Raw genomic sequence first — 18,313 nt, 5'->3', positions numbered from 1 at the left:
ATGACTGCGTGTCGGCACTAGCACTTTTCTCATTAAATCTATGATCCGGTTTTCTCACATTTGCTCGTTATCCTCTGTTAGCACTTCGTAGAATTTTTCACCATGTACGTGAAAACGAAAATGGCATTGCCCAAGCATGAAACTGAAAAGAAAAAAAATATAGGATAATGGACGGTACGATGAATATGGCTTGTTTCAGCGAATGTGTGCGATGCTCGTAATTTCTGAAGCGCGATAAACTACCTTTGGCGCATTTTGATTAAATTTACGCATTAACAAAGTTTTCATTATCATATTAGAAATATGGAACTATCAGGATCGCAGCAGATTCGAGTAATTAGCGTATATACGGAATTTCGTAGATTTCTCGGATTTGTGAGTGTTTAAAACTTTCCCATTAATCTAACAACGAATCATTTTATAAAAAGCAATGTTATTAATTTATAATACATACTTTAGATTTTTTTTTTTAGTTTTGTATTTTCTACAATTTTCGTTGCAACCTTTTTTCTAATGTAAAAGGATAACGCGTTTCAATTTTTTAATTTAATCCGTTTTTGAATAGCACAGTTCATCTTTATTATCTGAATATTATGAATTTAAAAATAGAGAGATAATTACTCGCAATAAATAACGCGTATATGAATTTTGAGTTTGTGCAGACACACACAATTATTTGCTTCTATAAATAGAATCCTATGCGCCTCTCCAACTAGACACGTTAAATGTAAAAGTCGAATAGAATGCATCCCTATATACCTTCGCGTTTGACGTTCTAGTAAATACAATCGTTGCGTCCTGAATTCGAAAGCAAACTGTCAGCACCAATACCCGATATAAAATAGCATTGAATGTACATCCCAGATAAGAATTTGGTTCTCTGCTCGCCGAATCGATCTTCGTGCGAGTCTTTGCGCAAATAGTTTCAGTATCGCTGCATCATCTGATCAATCATTCGCACAGATTGATAGCGAACGTTGATTAACTATTTGATCGTACGAATTACAAGAATTAGGTAGGCGTTAAATAAAGATTTATTAATTATTATTTATATAAAATGAGAACAGATACATAAATATCATGAAAGTTGGTGTATTTTACAATTCGTCTCTTCAGTAATGTAACGTAGGATTGATCCCTCCAGTATTATAATGATATTAGGGATTTCCTATGTCATGCATTATATGTAATACATTCATGAATAGATATAGAAACATAACTCTGCTTATTGAACATATTGGGTGATTGCGTAAGTTCGTGCCCGATTTAAATATAAACTTCAATAGATTATATTTTAGAGATAATACTTTTATTAATCAATTATATAGTCTCCATTCTTTTCTACAATGGTTTTCCAACGATCTATAAGCTTGTCGATTCCATTTTTGAAGAAAGAAATTTTTTGGTTTCTCTTGAAAAAAGTTTGTAATGTGGTTTTCGACAGGTTCCTCGGAATTGAGATTCTTGCCATTTAAACTATTCTGCAAAGACCGGAACAGATAAAAATCTGAAGGCGCAATATCTGGAGAATATGGCGGGTGCTGCAGAATTTCCCATTGCAACTCCTGCAGTTTTCCTGCAGCTTATTCCTTTCAGTCAGGAGATGCGGCACCCACGTATCAAGCTTGGAAATGTATCCAAGCATTTTAAATGACGAAAAGCGGTTGAATCATCGATGTTTAGCCTCTCAGCAATATCCTCAATTGTAATCCTTGGGTTTCTTTCCACTAAGGCATGCACAATGTCATCATCACGGCCAGAAGGCCGTCCAGAGCGGGGTTGATCCTCCATGTTGAAATCACCATTTCGAAATCTGCCAAACCACTTTTTGACTGTTCGGAGAGCAGGAGCGCGGTCCAAATAAACGCTTTGAACATTTTTTTGTACAATCCCAACACTCACGCCTTTCCGAAATTCATATAGCATTACATGCCGCAAATGCACTTTTCGTTCTCCATTTTTAATGATTTCTCTTATGCACAAATGGACTTATCTGAACAATGTCTGACGCTAAATTGACATAAGACAACGTCATCTATTGGGTGTAAGCAACAATTACCACACGAAAACAATAGAACTCCGCCATGCAGTAACTTAATGCCATCTATGAAAATCGGGCACGAACTTATGCAATCATCCAATAGTTATGGTAAGTAGTACTCATAGTAAAACTATAAATGTGTATGAAAAACGCGAGTTTTCTCACATAGATTCCTGATATTTCTGCGTAAGTAAACGAACACCTCGATGTAAAGTGTTAGTGCGCGTTGGAATTCTCCACGTCAGGCTTAGATATTCATGCGCCAAATGTTTCGCATTCTGAATTGAGATCCGTCGATTACTCGTCGTATCATGGCTCGTCGGGGTCGATTATGCGATGTCACGCACGACTGCCTTCCGCTAATGCCTCCGATCTTGCAGTCTGTCAGAGTGAGGCGGCAGCGTATAGCCCTCTCAAAGCACGCAGGTTACAAATTACAGGCGCCCCGACGCCAGCCGCGCCGGTGCCCTCGTGTCGCGACGTAAAATTATGATCTTCCTCTCACCTCCAATTAAGCCAACCGCCCACGCTCGCTTCCCTGTCGGCACTCGATCTTCTCAAAAAGCACGGCGAGCGCCCCTCGTGACGCGTCAACATGCCGCGGCTCTCAGTTTTGTTTGTCCCGTGATTTCCCCTACGCATATTTTACCGCGTAGGAAACGCCGAATCATCGCTTCGAGGTTGCAACTCCATATATTCTCTCTGTGACCGTAATTGATTTACTTTCAGGCATCGGAAAATAATTTTTAAAAATTTACTAATTGGATAATAATAAATCGCATACATACATAAAAATAGTTAATTTGAAATTTTATATATAATAAAAATATAATATCAAATCTTCAAGTTTTCTTTTTAATTTAATTCAGTGAGAGAGAGAGAGAGAGAGAGAGAGAGAGAGAGAGAGAGAGAGAGAGAGAGAATTAATCTGTACCTTCATCAAATATGATTGATATTTAATAAAATTATAATAGAATAATGCGTAGTTTGTGTAATGTAATAACAGACGGATCAATAAGTTCATATCTGGCCGAGAGGTTTCTATCGTATTGGAAATTCACGCTACAGATATCGTACTTCGGAATGAATGATCCATGTGTAGCCAACAGTGCTAACAACGAGAAACACAAAGAGACCTTAGACGGCCTACGAATTGGGTCGCTAAATTTCATTGCGTCGAGATGAGTCACTCCAATCACGTTCAATTATTGGCAAAGTACTCGAATGGATTAGATCGATCCGCTTCGTCAATATTGTTTGATAAGTATGCGAAGCCCTCGATGAAGAAGATGGATTTGACAGTCTTGCGATATTGCTAGTTCAAATTTGAGTTTCGTTTTTATGCCTCCTGTTAATGCTATATCGATTAACTCTCTTCGTGTTTATATAAAATAAAATACACACAAGTTTATTTAAATATTTATTTAATTATCGCACAGCAAATATTTATGCAGTAATTATTTTGATTGAAAAACGGGATTATGTATGAAGGATTAAATATTTCATAACGTTATTATCAATATTAATTGTATATCCTTTCACGTGCGTCATCGTTCAAATTCGGTTAAATCAATCATTTTTCGGTTCTCGAGATTAACAAACATATTGGCAGATTGTTAATCATACGTGGGAAACGGCTAATACGTGAAAACAGGATCAGCCCAATCGATTTTAGTATGACACTCTGTTCCCAATACGAAGCATGCTAACTCATTGTAAATAATGACGCGCATGGTTTTGCGACGATCTGACAGACCTGTAACTGGCACGCATTTATTTTAATTAATCCATTAACTGATTCTCATACATACACGCACACACGCATACATATATATATATACACACAACATTGCTAAAGTTGTTTGAGTGGAGATTTGTCATTTGGAAGTGATAAACCGTGCGATGCCTTCAAAGTATACGTATTACTTCGATATTGAAAATAAAATATTGCTTTTACGCAGACGTCGTTGTATTATAGAATATTTTCAATTACTATTTTGCGATACACGTAAAAATATGAGTCGAAAAAGATATATTGTATATCATGCTTGACCGACAATCATATTATCGTGAGTGTAGATGTCGAAAGGATAAAATGATTTAAATAGAAAAATTGCAAAGAGCAGACGATTAAAGATAAAAACATATTACACGCAGATAACAATGGTTTTGATTACTCTTAATTTAGGAATAATAAAACATATTCGTCATCTCAATTTTACACCATAAATATATAAAAATGATATTTTTCAGCATTTGATTATACCGATTTATATCAATTACCGTAATGGCTGCCAACCAGTTGATATCGGCAGAGAATTAAATGAGTTGACCGTTATTTGCACCGTGTTTCACAATGAAATAATTAAAGTCTCAGCTTTTTTTTTTTTTTTTTTAAATCTGTGGACTGAAACTAATTCTCATTAACAACACGAATTCATTAGTATGTAATTAACAGTTTGCTTAAAGCGATGAGTTTCCGCAGAATTAAACGATAATAAGTGCAGTATCGCATTTATTTTAAATTCTCATTATCTCTCTCATTAATCGAAATGTTTGTTGATTATGAAATGTTATATCTATGAAATCAAGCTCTAGGAGAGATATTACGTCGAGTATATCTCTGACCTTTTCCTCTTTTATATTCTGCTGAATAATCTCTATGGGTGGCTGTATAACGTTTCTCGGCGTTTCGAAACTTTTTTACTCGTACCGACATCGGGAAGGAGAGCGATACCTTGTTTTAGGAACTTAGCATATTTGAAAAATCCCTCTCGTCCCAGAATGCAGCTATTCGTAACTGGACAAGGTAGTGCAGTGTCGGAAAACTTCAGACTTTACAACACAACGCGAAATAATATTTCTCTAAATATTTTAGATTGGATTTGTCCAAATTTCTATTCGTAAATAACATACCTTCACTTTTTCCATTGCTTTGCTAAAATTTTATTAATTATCATGCACACATGCATTTATTATATTTAATGTCTGTTTTTAATAAAATATATACATAATATAATAATAAAACGCGAGTAGAAATTATTAACAAGAAGGAAAAGATTGTTGAAAATATTTGGATATATATATATATATATATATATATATATTGTATATACACAATTCCAACACAATATCTTTTCTACGGCATTTGGAATCATTATCCATACTTGCCTTGCCAAATACTCGGGACTAATCGCGGGATCAGAGCTTTCATCAAGCACAAAAGAGATATCATTATTGATGAATAGGATCTCGCACAAACGAGACACCAACACCGTCCTGATTTCTCCCGTGACTATTCTCATCTTTGATCCCTCTTCTGTCATCCCTTCCTTTCTCCGATGACTTTGGACGATTCCATTTCTATTTCCCCTAACCAAGATTACCAATAATAGTAATGAAAAAGAAAGAGAGAGAAAGAGAGAGAGAGAGAGAGAGGGGAGGGGGAGGAAGAAAGGCGGAGGGAGACAGTAGTAGAATCCCAATGGATCGCCTTTATTTGAATTGTTTACGGCTCCTTCATCACTTCTGCATAGTATTCTCGTTAAAGCTGGAGGAAATACGGCACGCAATCCGCGGCAGGATGTCACAAGTTTCATTAATTAAGGGGGAAGCGTCTACAAGAGAAGCGAGTCAACGTTTACCGTATGTGAACGTCTGACAGTGTTAAGTAGCATACGGAATACATGAGAAGAGACTAACATGTCTCAGAGACAACGTTGGTAACACCCGTCAGATTAATACGCGAATAATGTTTGTCGATAGCTGAGCTCCTGAATTATTTATGGTTATTACGCACGTTATCCGAATGTCGAGGGAGCCAATATCCAAGAATGAATAATTTTGAAAATATAATTTTAGTTTACCTTAATTTTTATGTATTGGATATTGGATGATTGCATAAGTTCGTGCCCGATTTTCATAGATGGCATTAAGTTGCTGCATGGCGGAGTTCTATTGTTTTCGTGTGGTAATTGTTGCTTACACCCAATAGATGACGTTGTCTTATGTCAATTTAGCGTCAGACATTGTTCAGATAAGTCCATTTGTGCATAAGAGAAATCATTAAAAATGGAGAACGAAAGGTGCATTTGCGGCATGTAATGCTATATGAATTTCGGAAAGGCGTGAGTGTGGGGATGGCACAAAAAAATATTCAAAGCGTTTATTTGGACCGCGCTCCTGCTCTCCGAACAGTCAAAAAGTGGTTTGGCAGATTTCGAAATGGTGATTTCAACATGGAGGATCAACCCCGCTCTGGATGGCCTTCTGGCCGTGATGATGACATTGTGCACGCCTTAGTGGAAAGAAACCCAAGGATTACAACTGAGGATATTGCTGAGAGGCTGAACATCGATAATTCAACCGTTTTTCGTCATTTAAAAAAGCTTGGATACATTTCCAAGCTTGATACGTAGGTGCCGCATCTCCTGACTGAAAGGAATAAGCTGCAGGAAAACTGCAGGAGTCGCAATGGGAAATTCTGCAGCACCCGCCATATTCTCCAGATATTGCGCCTTCAGATTTTTATTTGTTCCGGTCTTTGCAGAATAGTTTAAATGGCAAGAATCTCAATTCGAGGAAGCTGTCGAAAACCACCTTACAAACTTTTTTCAAGAGAAACCAAGTTCTTTCTTCAAAAATGGAATCGACAAGCTTATAGATCGTTGGAAAACCATTTTAGAAAAGAATGGAGACTATATAATTGATTAATAAAAGTGTTATCTCTAAAATATAATCTATTGAAGTTTATATTTAAATCGGGCACGAACTTATGCAATCACCCAATACATTATATTTATATTTGCATAATTTTTGAATACATTTAGAGAGAGAAAAAAAATTATATTCAAAAAATAATTGACCGGGCGGTTTCTAAAAATTCTGCAAGCCTACACATAGATAAATTTGAATATAACTTTACTGTCGATAGTCGTTTTTGTATTCACGAGTGAACGAAAGATAACGCCTATGTTATCTAAACGGTGACAGCTGGCGATAACCGCTTTGTTAATTGTAATGTCGGACATGCAACGGAAACTCTCTCTCTCTCTCTCTCTCTCTCTCTCTCTCTCTCTCTCTCTCTTCCTCGATTCGTGATCTCATTTTCGTGATGCTCTCCATGACACGAGCAACGGTTCAGCATTTGCCAAACATGATTCCAACTCGGGATTCGTCGGCACGTGGACATTGAGCCAGGAATCGTGAGATTGACCCCGACTTGAACATTACTCCAAATGCAAATCGGATAGTTTACACCGGGTGCAACGGCTCGAGACGGCTTTCGGATTGTGCCCTCTGACGCATGTTGGAGAATGCTTGACGATGGTACGAACATCGGTTCGTTGTCAGTCCGATTTTGAGGGTGACAGAACGCTTACGATGCCTCGTGATCCAATTACAACGGAGAATTTCTATCATTAATTTCTTCTGCGTCGAATTATCATGAGAGATCATGAAAATGAATAAGAATGCCGTCAAATACGCGCCAAATTTTAATGCAAAATTCCAATTTAAACGACAGCAAATTATGTAAAATTGTAGAGAATTATTGAAATGATTATTATCGTTACTATCGTCATCGTGATTTTCTGTATATTTGAACAAACAATTCGATGAATACGATTCGATCAAACGCATGGCATGTAATGAAGCGTGCGCGTATCATCAATTATTGTTTATCGCGTATAACATTTTCGTTCGGCGCATTATGCACCGAGAAAATTTATATCCAAATGCGTTTCGATATTTCAAAACTGATTATGCTATGTACGCTCGATTATAGCGAATGCATTAATTGGCGGACACGCGTACGTCAAAACCTTCGTTTTTCATCATTCCGCGTGCCCTACGGTGAAAGCCCTGCCAATAGGATAATTTCCATTAGCTCGCTTGGCATATTCACTAATGACCCTTGCCTAACGATGCAATCTATTAACGAGCACGGCTAACGGAATCCCTCTCTATACTGTTCATACATAAATGACTGGCCTCTATGTTACGGGAATCTCGACGCGATGTATGTATTACTTATCGGATTGTTCCGGATAGTTTCAGGAGTTTGTAATTTTGGTTCTCGTAGCGATGTCACGTTTCCCATTCGAGTCAATGTACTGTCATCGACATAGTTGAAACGCGATATGCGCGTCTGTGAAACTCGATTTTCACAAAGGTACTGACGTATAAAGGACGCCTCTTTGAAGAAAAGCTATGTAGCTAACAATATTATAGTACAAGATTTTTTTACTGCTTGTGAGCGTTATTTTATAATAGATTTTTACATTGAAAACTTTGCGTTTCTAGATGTGAAATTTCTATCCGTTTCATCGTAAACAGAAAATATGTTCGTCAATGAATAAGTAAAATAGGATTGGATAAAGATGTATTTTACAAGATCTTAAGATGACAGCTGAAAGTTAAGTATCGATAAATGGATTTAGCCATTTGTACGGCTTTATATTATAGATTCATGAGTTAATTATATTTTTCTTTTCTGTATTTATGTACAATATAAAGCCGCACAAGCTCGAAAGTTTATAGCATTGAGAATTCATTGGCGACTGATCGCTAATAACATGACACGCCAAAAGAAGAAACAATGCTCATAAATCTAAAATCCTTTAAGATGGCGATATAATTAAAGAAGCAACGCAACTTGAATATAAATGCCAAGGGCAAATAGTATGCATACGTAAGAAAAGAGCTAGATTATATGTATAGTTTATTTGGCATGTTAGACTTGCTTGAAAAAAAAAGTAAAAAAAGTTTATTTTAATTTAAAATGAAAATATTTTCAAAAATGGGGAAAGGCCGGTGTTATTTATTATTTATTATAAAGGCAAATCTTTATTAATGTTTTGCGTTTGTATTTTATTTATCACAGATGCTGACATAATTTTAAAACATAAAACAAAAATTGTGAATGTATATTTACGCAAAAATATAATTTTGATTAAACTATAAAAAATGTATTCCAGGTAATTATATTTGACAAGTAAAAATTTGACATATCTCTCTTTATTGGTTATATTTAATATTTACATAATTTTTTATTATAATCTAAATTAGACAAGTCTCTCGTGGTTTTTATTTCTCGAAGTGGAAAATAAATCATAAAGCGGTGATATGTTTAACAAGGAGCAGCGAAGTTTCTGATTTCTCAACAGAGGGAGAAAATTACTAAAATTCACGTCTCCCTACGTTACGACCGAATGACGCCAGAACTCGTAAAATGGCAAGATAACGTAAGCGGCAATAGGCACGTGGCCCGAGAAATTCTCCGAGATACAGTTTGCAAATGCCCTACCAAAATAACCTCTGGCTTATAGCCTCGAAAGAGAATTTCCCCATGCTAGATCGAATGGCTGCAAACCGTGAAGAAAACAACGTCTACAATACATAGTCAGACGGTTCGACTATATAGTGGCTTGAGTGTGATATATACGCGCAACATATATTCCATAGCTTCAATGCTCGATTTCTAACTTTGATGAAATGTGTGTGTGTGTGTGTGTGTGTGTGTGTGTGTGTTGACAAACTCTCGAGAATTCTTGTAATATAAAGACATCGGCTTGCAATAACATTAAATGACGAGAACGAGAAGGGGTAAAGTAAAAAAAAGAAATTATCCGAATATTTAACTCAATATTGATAGAAAAGAACATAAAGATAGGCATCTCATCTTCGCAACTGCATCTACTTCCTTAAAAAAAAAAAAAAAAAAAAAAGAAAAACGCGATATTTCTCACGCTGTTATATTGTACATAGTTAGCATGACTGAGATTACTTTGACATGTATATGCGACGTGTATCTCATATGTGCGTTGTCGCGCGCGATATTACAAATTCAAATGCAACACTCATATTGTCGGAGTTATGTTTCCCAGCGGTGACTTGTCATAGAGTCGACATTTCAGAACGCCTGGAATCGTAAACCCCTTGTACCGATATGTAAATATTGCTGACGGAGATCACGCGGAGATCTCATCGGAGTACACGGAATAGTGGACCGTATCATCTGGCGATTGAAATGCAGATCTCGATGTAGATTAATGACATTTTCAAGTAGATGCGTGTTCATCGATTCACCAGGCGTGCTTGCTTATTCTGGTAGAAATGATGTACCGATTGTGATCCACAGATCTTCCACGAGATGATATACGTGAGCCTCACGTTGCATAGATTAGTGATTTACGTTTCAAAATGCAAAGTATTTTATATAAACAATTTATATATATATATATATTGTATTAGTAATTAAATTATCAAATCGCGCTTTTATTGTAATTTTTTTCGTGCAGATATCTTTATAAAAAAAGTTTTATATATTTTTAATTATATTTTTTGTTAATTCTCTAAAGCAAAAAATGTCATATCTTATTCCCATTACAAGATTTTTGTTTTACTAATTTTTAACAATGGATTAAGGCCAATACACCATATACAAATATAGAGTCAAGAAAAATACACTTTCAGAGGAAATGGAAGGCATCTTAAATTTCACAAACAGGATTTGTCGCGTTTCTAAGGTAACTCGATAAAGATTCTCCGCACAAACAACACAAACTTAGTTTCATTTATCATACTTCGTACGAATATTGATCGACTTATGTAAAATTGGCAAATTGATTTTTCAGTAAAATTTATTTACGACTATGCTACTTTGTATTTATAAACAATTATTGGATTGCGTAATATAACAAAATAAAATTTCCTGGCGATCTGTAAGAAAGTTACAAAAGCTGAGTTATTAAATTTTAATAGGAGAACACTAATACCCGTATTCATAGTCCTTCCTTATTTTAAGGACGGAGGAAGCCTCCATGAAGGATTCCTTGAATCTGCAAGGCCACCTTGTTTCATAGATGGACCTCGCGAGTCTCCCTTTCAGAAGGAAGGAATATTTTAGGGATTTTTAGTGACCGAATGGAGGCAGCACCGTTTTATGCTGCCTGCAACTAATTTCATATAATACATATGAAAACTTTTTCGTATCTTCAAAAAATTCCACGGGATTTTCCCAATCGCGAATGTATCTTTTCGGAATCCGCCACAGAATCCGATTCTCTGGATTTTCGTCTTCAAATCCATCGTCAGAATCATTTAAAAATTCATTGTCCATTATCCCTTTTTCCTTTATACACTTTCAGTTTGAGAGCGCGACAACAAATAACCACAAAACCACAAATGTAACGAAACTAACTTTTGGAGGTTATATTTGGTTATATTCTGCGTATCGTCTGCTAAAAAGGTCGCATCACTCCTCAAGGAAGCTCGTGATCTTCCTTGAGATAAGGGAGCCAATAAGATTCCTTGTTCGGTCAAGGAAAGTTTATGAAACGTGGAATGAGGAACAAGGAATCCTTATTCCTCAAGGACGGACTATGAATACGGGTATAAATTGAATGGAAATAATTAATCGAGTGGTATAACAATTGTCTCTGTATTATAGCGATCATCAACGATATCAACAATACATGTGAAATACTTTATTCATAGAAAAAGGTGTTAATGTTCTCTTTCATTGCATAGCGAGATAAAAAGGAGAATTCATTAAATATATCATTATCAATTTAAAACGATTTGACACATCCTTGTGTTCAGCTTTGTAAGTTCGCAATTCTTAATGGATCTCTGCGAAACGCAAGTTGAGCGTACGCTCTGCTTTGCGCAGCTGTTTTTGTCAGAGGGATATGCAGGTGTAAAAGCGAGTGGTATCTAATTAGCGGTCAGCTCTGCCAATCGACCTTAATTCACCAGTTGAGACTCGCTTTTCGCTCGTCCGTTCCCTCGGTCGCGTGTATCTAAAACGTCATTTTAGTCTGTAGCAAGTGATACCGTGCTTCAAACGGGCGCGTTATGTACCATACTTTACATGACTGTTCATTGCATTGCGAAATAGAAATCAAAAAAATTGCTACCCTCGATAAAATACGCCATAGTGAATTACATGAAAAAATTTAGAATCCTAGAAAAAAATAATTACAATAATATTGAATTATATTTTATATTTAAATAAGTTTGCATCTCGCGCGTTAAAATCATTAAACTTCAGTGCTCGAAGAACAGAGGGATATGATAAAGTAGATAAAATGTGCAAAATTGCTTTTCTTGAGGAAGCGCTTCAATGATGACAATTGTAGATCGATCTCTTTTTATACAGAGAATGTTTTTTTAAACGTTGCTCGATTATTCTTTCGATTCTCGACAGACGGACCGTTAAGATCCGCGCAAGTGATACGAGTCATCCGAGAAATGGCTTCGACGGTGTCATAACCCCCTCTATCGGGAATAAAGAACTCCATTTCTTTTCTTCTCTTTTCTATCGCTCAGACAGTTATTTTCCTCTAGGAATGAACGATTTCCGTGTCAACGGCCGTTACGTATAAACAATATAAACTTTAAACTATACAAATCATATTATTTTCTACCTCAGAGTACTTTCCCGTGCAGCGATTGATTGTGCATAAGTCTCTCTATTTCTAATAAATTTTTGTTATTACGATTGTGTAATATAATAAATATTTTATATTGTACTTGCAAAAAAGATGCTTTTAATTCATAAATTGTTGATAATTGTGAGATATTTTTCCGTTATTGAAAACATAATTAGATAATACTTTATTTTTCACGGTTTTAATATTCGATGAATGAAATAGCTAGTAGCATATATTTATTAGATGCAGAAGAATTAAATTCCAGACTCGGAAGTTATACTTGGTGCATCGCGTACACAAAAATGTAATTACGTTATAAATAGTTGAAGGCATGCCAAGCAGTTCTACCATGAAAATGTCGCTTTACATTTAAACGTTGCTCCATTTTAATTTAATATATTGTATTTGTTTGTGCACAAACAGGAAATTATAACACCATTCTAATCAGTCGTCATCAAATTATCATTTTGCACGGATTATCAGCGGCATCGAGTTAAACACGATGAAATGTTTGTCGAAACTGCCGGCGCTTTTAGTTTCGAGAGTTATCAGATTGAATGACGAACTTTGTTATATTATTATGCGCAACATGAGCTTCTGACATCGTAATAAAAGCGCTAGGGAAAAGCAAAATAGCATGACGCTATCGAACGGCGCCTCTGTATAATGTGATTCTGTTTTCTCAAAGTTATTTTACACTTCACCGGCGCTAATCGTGGTATCAGTTGCGAGTTTCGTAAAAGAGTAACATCCCTTTCTACGAAAAGTATGCCTCTAACCTCACGTGCTTTACAGAAGAATAGTTTCAGGAGTGTTCTTTCGGTATGTTACAAAACCGATACTCTTCTCGCAATGCTAACCGAGATTCAACTCTTCAACTTTATAATACAACTGTTCGAAAGCTACCGGAGATCTCCGGTATCGAGTTTGATGAAAACTGTTGAATCGGGATAAGCTTCGTTTTCAATTGCCGGCACAATCAATTTTATAAACGGTCCTGCGTAAGTTATGAATTTTTACGACCGATCGATTCGCTCGTAAAAATTGGTCACGACCCTTGCCCCCCGTAGACACAGATATGGCCGTTTAAGAAATTCATGATCGATACCGGTACGAACGTCTGGAAGAAAACGAAGCAAGCAGGGGAGCGAAGAAAACGAAAGGGGTTGGAGGGGACGCCGGGGATGAGCGCGAGATACTTCTCCGGAAATTACGCTCTCTCCGCGGAGGCAGCACTTCCGGTCCGGCTATATATAAGTCGTTTCAGCGAGAAGAATAACCGCAAACGGACGTAGACCGTAAACTCTTCGTGTTCAAAATGTTTTGTCTATAGTGTAAAAACACATCTTAGATAAAAACAGGTCGTTACGTTACACAGCCAATCCAAATACATTTGAAGCTTCGTCAAATCACTTCTCTCTGTATTTTGTCGAATCGTCCATACAATGCAAATTGTGTGCGTATATACTGAGTTATATATTGTGCAGTGAGGTAAAGCGCAAAACAAGAGCATTTCTATTACCTTAGTATTACTTTTTTATATACAATAACAAACGATATTGTAAAAATATGTGCAATTTGTATATTGTATATCGTGTAATTCAATGCAAATTTTTGTTTGTTTATGCTTACAAGATTATAAAACATTGATATTTATTAGTTTTAAGCGTGTGATATAAATTGAATATTCTTATCCAATGTTGAACAAATCAAACATATTTAACGAATCGAGAAACGATATACAATACATAAGAGCAATACGGCGTTTTGGTTAGGGGAAGTATACCCTACCAATTAATATTAATAACACTGTCGTGAGATAATCGGCGATTGCTTGTCAGAAGAGTATTATTTGTTTCATGCTGCGCATGGCTTGCAGAATTTTGATATAACGGAATAACGTTACGATAATCATTCGTTTGGCGTACATCCGGTATGGAACGGAGCTTTTATTTAGTAACATTTCCGCGATTAAACACTGACGGTGTATACGTTTCCCTCGCAAACTCTGTAGAGATCCAGAGTTATTATTTATGACTACTATCTGATGTATGTGAACACACAAAAGCCAAATAACGTATATTTAATTATAATAAACCTCTCTTGTCAGCATTATTATATATAAAACATTGTACAAGTTATAACTATAGTTGTACAATTTTCACATTTTTAACACGTTTTATATTTTAATGTGCAGCTCGTGGGCGGTGAATTCGACATGGAGCTGAATTTCGTGATACAGGACGCGCAGAACATCAGGCACATGTTGGAGCTTCTCGATCATTGCCCACCCAATCTCCAGGTAAGTGAACATCACATGATGTTAAACTAGGTCGAATTAATTACGTGCAGAAAATATCTCACGTAAACCCAAGAGAGATGCATGCGGTGAAGAGTACGTGCTAATGGGCGATATCAAATATCAATAATTAAAATTGAAAACCTATTGTTTATACAGGGTGTCCCATTTTAATCTCCTCAGGCAAATATCTCAAAAACCAAGCCCGGAAGAGAAAAATGTTTCAGACAAAAGTTGTTTGGTTTCGAGGGGGCCATAAGACGGTGACAATGATTTGACCTTGGAAAATCATTTGAAGGTCATGTGAAGGTCAACTTTAAAATCTTAAATGGAAACCCCCATCTTTTATTTAGTATTCTTGTAGCTGATATATATATATATATACAACGCGATTTTTATAGAGCACTTCTCAAGAGTGTAGGGTACACAAAGATAGAAAAGTGATTGCTAAGATCCTTCTCGGATATCATCGAGTAGAATTGAATTACATTATTGCATCGGAGTTGCGTTTAAAGTCTCAAACTACTTATTTTTCTTTTTACATTAACACTTTTTGCGATATAAAAAAAGACTTCAATTTTTACATTAATTTATGAAATTTCCTAAATTTTGCATCATTTGATTCATCTAATCATTTTATCAATCGATATATTTTATAAATAATCGCGGATCATCGTATGTATCGTGTAATCGATACGTGTGTAATTAAATTTTATTTTATAAATGACTCATTGAAATATAATGCTTTTGATGAGAATTGTTCAATTTATAAGTGTTTAATTACGTATACGTAATTATTCAAATATTGTATATCTACGTTCAGCGCAATCAATGTCTTGTCTGACACTATCGCGGAACTTACTACTTCGGCGGAGCAATTCTGCTGCTGAACGCGAATTATCGTCGGTGAGAAGAACGAAGCGATCAATACCACGCATCCTTCATGTACGCAGTAAACGCGTCAAATAAAGCCGCAGTAATTGAAGTTACGCGAAAAAGCAGACGATTTTTTTACCTTGAAATTGCAGCGCTGGTATGATAACATACTAGAAAGGAAAATCGTGAAGTATAAGAACGCACATAGAAATTTCTGGTTTTCTCTTTTCGCCTCTCTCTCTCTCTCTCTCTCTCTCTCTCTCTCTCTCTTTCTCTCGTTCGCTATTTGACGGAAAAAATGAGCACACCGTGTGTTAGGATACGCACAATCTCGGCATACAAAGGATCGGAATCCATTATGCGGCAAATTTTTCTCGGGTACAAAATTTTTTTTTTTCTCACGGAGCATGAGATTTATTACCTCTTTGAAGCATCATCCATATCCTCTGTTTTTTTTTTTTTTGTGTTTGTGAAGTATCCAGAGAGGGACATCGGTTCAGTGACGAAAAAATATGATTCTGCGATATTGCGCTACTCATAGAAAAATAGTCTGGTTTAATCTGATCGATATTGATCGATGTAGATATACATCGACTACTGACACATATAATAACTGACCATAAAAGTGATTTGTCAAGATTCTACAAGTTGCGTTTCCTTTCATACGATCATAAGGTTGTACATTTCTATTAATCGATAATATATTAGTTTGTTTGCTTCGTATTGATAATTTGTAATTTCTTCTTTGTTTGCGTTTAACTTGATCTTTAACAGAAAGTAAATATCACTAACAAGGTTATATTTAATTAAAAACAAACGCGCGACCGTAGAAATTGTAGAAAATATCTTTAATTGTTTTTTTTTCCTCACTATTTTGCGTTTGACACAAGCATGATTGTGTGTTTGTATATGGCTTTCTCTTACTCCATTATTATTTGGAACAAACAACGCGTGGCCTCAGGCCATGCAAAGATCAAAGCAAAAGATTTTTCACAAAAAGCACCACCTGCTGTGTATCTTCGAAATTCGTATACGTCGCGCTTCGTTAAAAACCACGTACGACTTGGCGAAGAAAGGAAAGTAAGGACGGCAAACTTTTGTAAATAATAACGGGTTCTTAGCTGCCATGTCGGGTAGAGGAAAATCCGTTTACGACACTTGAGTCTCCGCTGCAAACTTTTGGCGTGAAAGTAAATAGAGATTTAAACTAGATGGATGACTAGATAAACTTATGAACATCCTGTTCTTTCGTTGATCATCCGCAGTCGTTCGTCTTTTTTTCGTATCAATAAGAAGGACGGATTGTTAAATGTTAAAATGCAGTTGGTGATGTAAGAATAGGAGAACATGAGTCTATCTATTATGTACAGGGTGTCTCACTATTCTTGACGCGTTTCTCTTACGTACTCTTTTGATATAAATTTGATATCTTTTTAAAAATTTTCCAATTTTAATTATAAATTATTTCTTTTAAATTGTCACACAAATGCTAAGTATCTTAGAACGAGACAGATGGAAGAGATATGAGTTTTACCAAAAAAAAAAAAAAATATATATATATATATATAAATTATAAATATTTTTTAAATTAAACATTTTCATTCATTTATTTATATAACATGACATTTTTTTTTTAAATTAAAATGTATTTGAAATTAATTAAAAGAATGCTACAATAGTGGTGTACTTTCTATATCCATATAATTGTAGCGATTGCATTGGTATCAGTTAATATAATATGTCACTGATTGGTTCCTGCCTAACTTGAGCAGCTTGAAATGTTAATGCCGTTAAGGTTGTTTCCACGTTCGCCTATCCTCGACCGTACATGGACAGTAAGTTAGCTCACCTCCGTCGAGATTCTCTTATACCATATATGGTAAATAACTAGCAAAATACATACGTGTACGTATATACCATATATACAGATTGTTCCAAGACTATTGCTTCATAATTTAATAAACGCTTATTTAAAGTCTAAAATTTCGTTTAAGTAAAGTTTGCTCTAAATTAATTGGAGAGAAAAAATATGAATGTTATATACTTACATTATTCTATTTTTTTTTTTCTTAAAAATTTCTTAATTTTCTATTTCACTTATAACTCAAATGCTATTTCATGTATTAAAACATTTTTGGCTCTATTTCCCTAATATCTGTCGTTATAATACGTATCGCTGGTTTCGAGATTCGCTATATATTGGATGATTGCATAAGTTCGTGCCCGATTTTCATAGATGGCATTAAGTTACTGCATGGCGGAGTTCTATTGTTTTCGTGTGGTAATTGTCGCTTACACCGAATAGATGACGTTGCCTTATGTCAATTTAGCGTCAGACATTGTTCAGATAAGTCCATTTGTGCATAAGAGAAATCATTAAAAATGGAGAACAAAAAGTGCATTTGCAGCATGTAATGCTATATGAATTTCGGAAAGGCGTGAGTGTTGGGATTGCACAAAAAAATATTCAAAGCAATTTATTTGGACCGCGCTCCTGCTCTCCGAACAGTCAAAAAGTGGTTTGGCAGATTTCGAAATGGTGATTTCAACATGGAGGATCAACCCCGCTCTGGACGGCCTTCTGGCCGTGATGATGACACTGTGCATGCCTTGGTGGAAAGAAACCCAAGGATTACAACCGAGGATATTGCTGAGAGGCTG

The 18,313-nt window shown here is 35.7% G+C and overlaps 1 protein-coding gene across 13 annotated transcripts in view; it reads left to right on the top strand.

Annotated features, from left to right (window-relative positions):
• Rg (A kinase anchor protein rugose) overlaps positions 1–18,313 on the top strand; it is a 299,154-nt gene that overhangs the window by 154,147 nt on the left and 126,694 nt on the right. For all 13 annotated transcript variants that reach the window (XM_070311919.1, XM_070311917.1, XM_070311920.1 and 10 more), the window contains exon 2: positions 14,675–14,779. In XM_070311919.1, coding sequence (XP_070168020.1) covers positions 14,675–14,779 — 105 coding nt within the window. The remainder of the gene's footprint in view (positions 1–14,674; positions 14,780–18,313) is intronic.

This window comes from Polyergus mexicanus, unplaced genomic scaffold, assembly GCF_030449975.1.
Source record: "Polyergus mexicanus isolate NDT 795.1 unplaced genomic scaffold, iyPolMexi1.0 SCAF_21, whole genome shotgun sequence".
In the NCBI taxonomy this organism is placed as follows: domain Eukaryota; kingdom Metazoa; phylum Arthropoda; class Insecta; order Hymenoptera; family Formicidae; genus Polyergus; species Polyergus mexicanus.
This window is presented reverse-complemented; position numbering and strand designations above follow the sequence as displayed.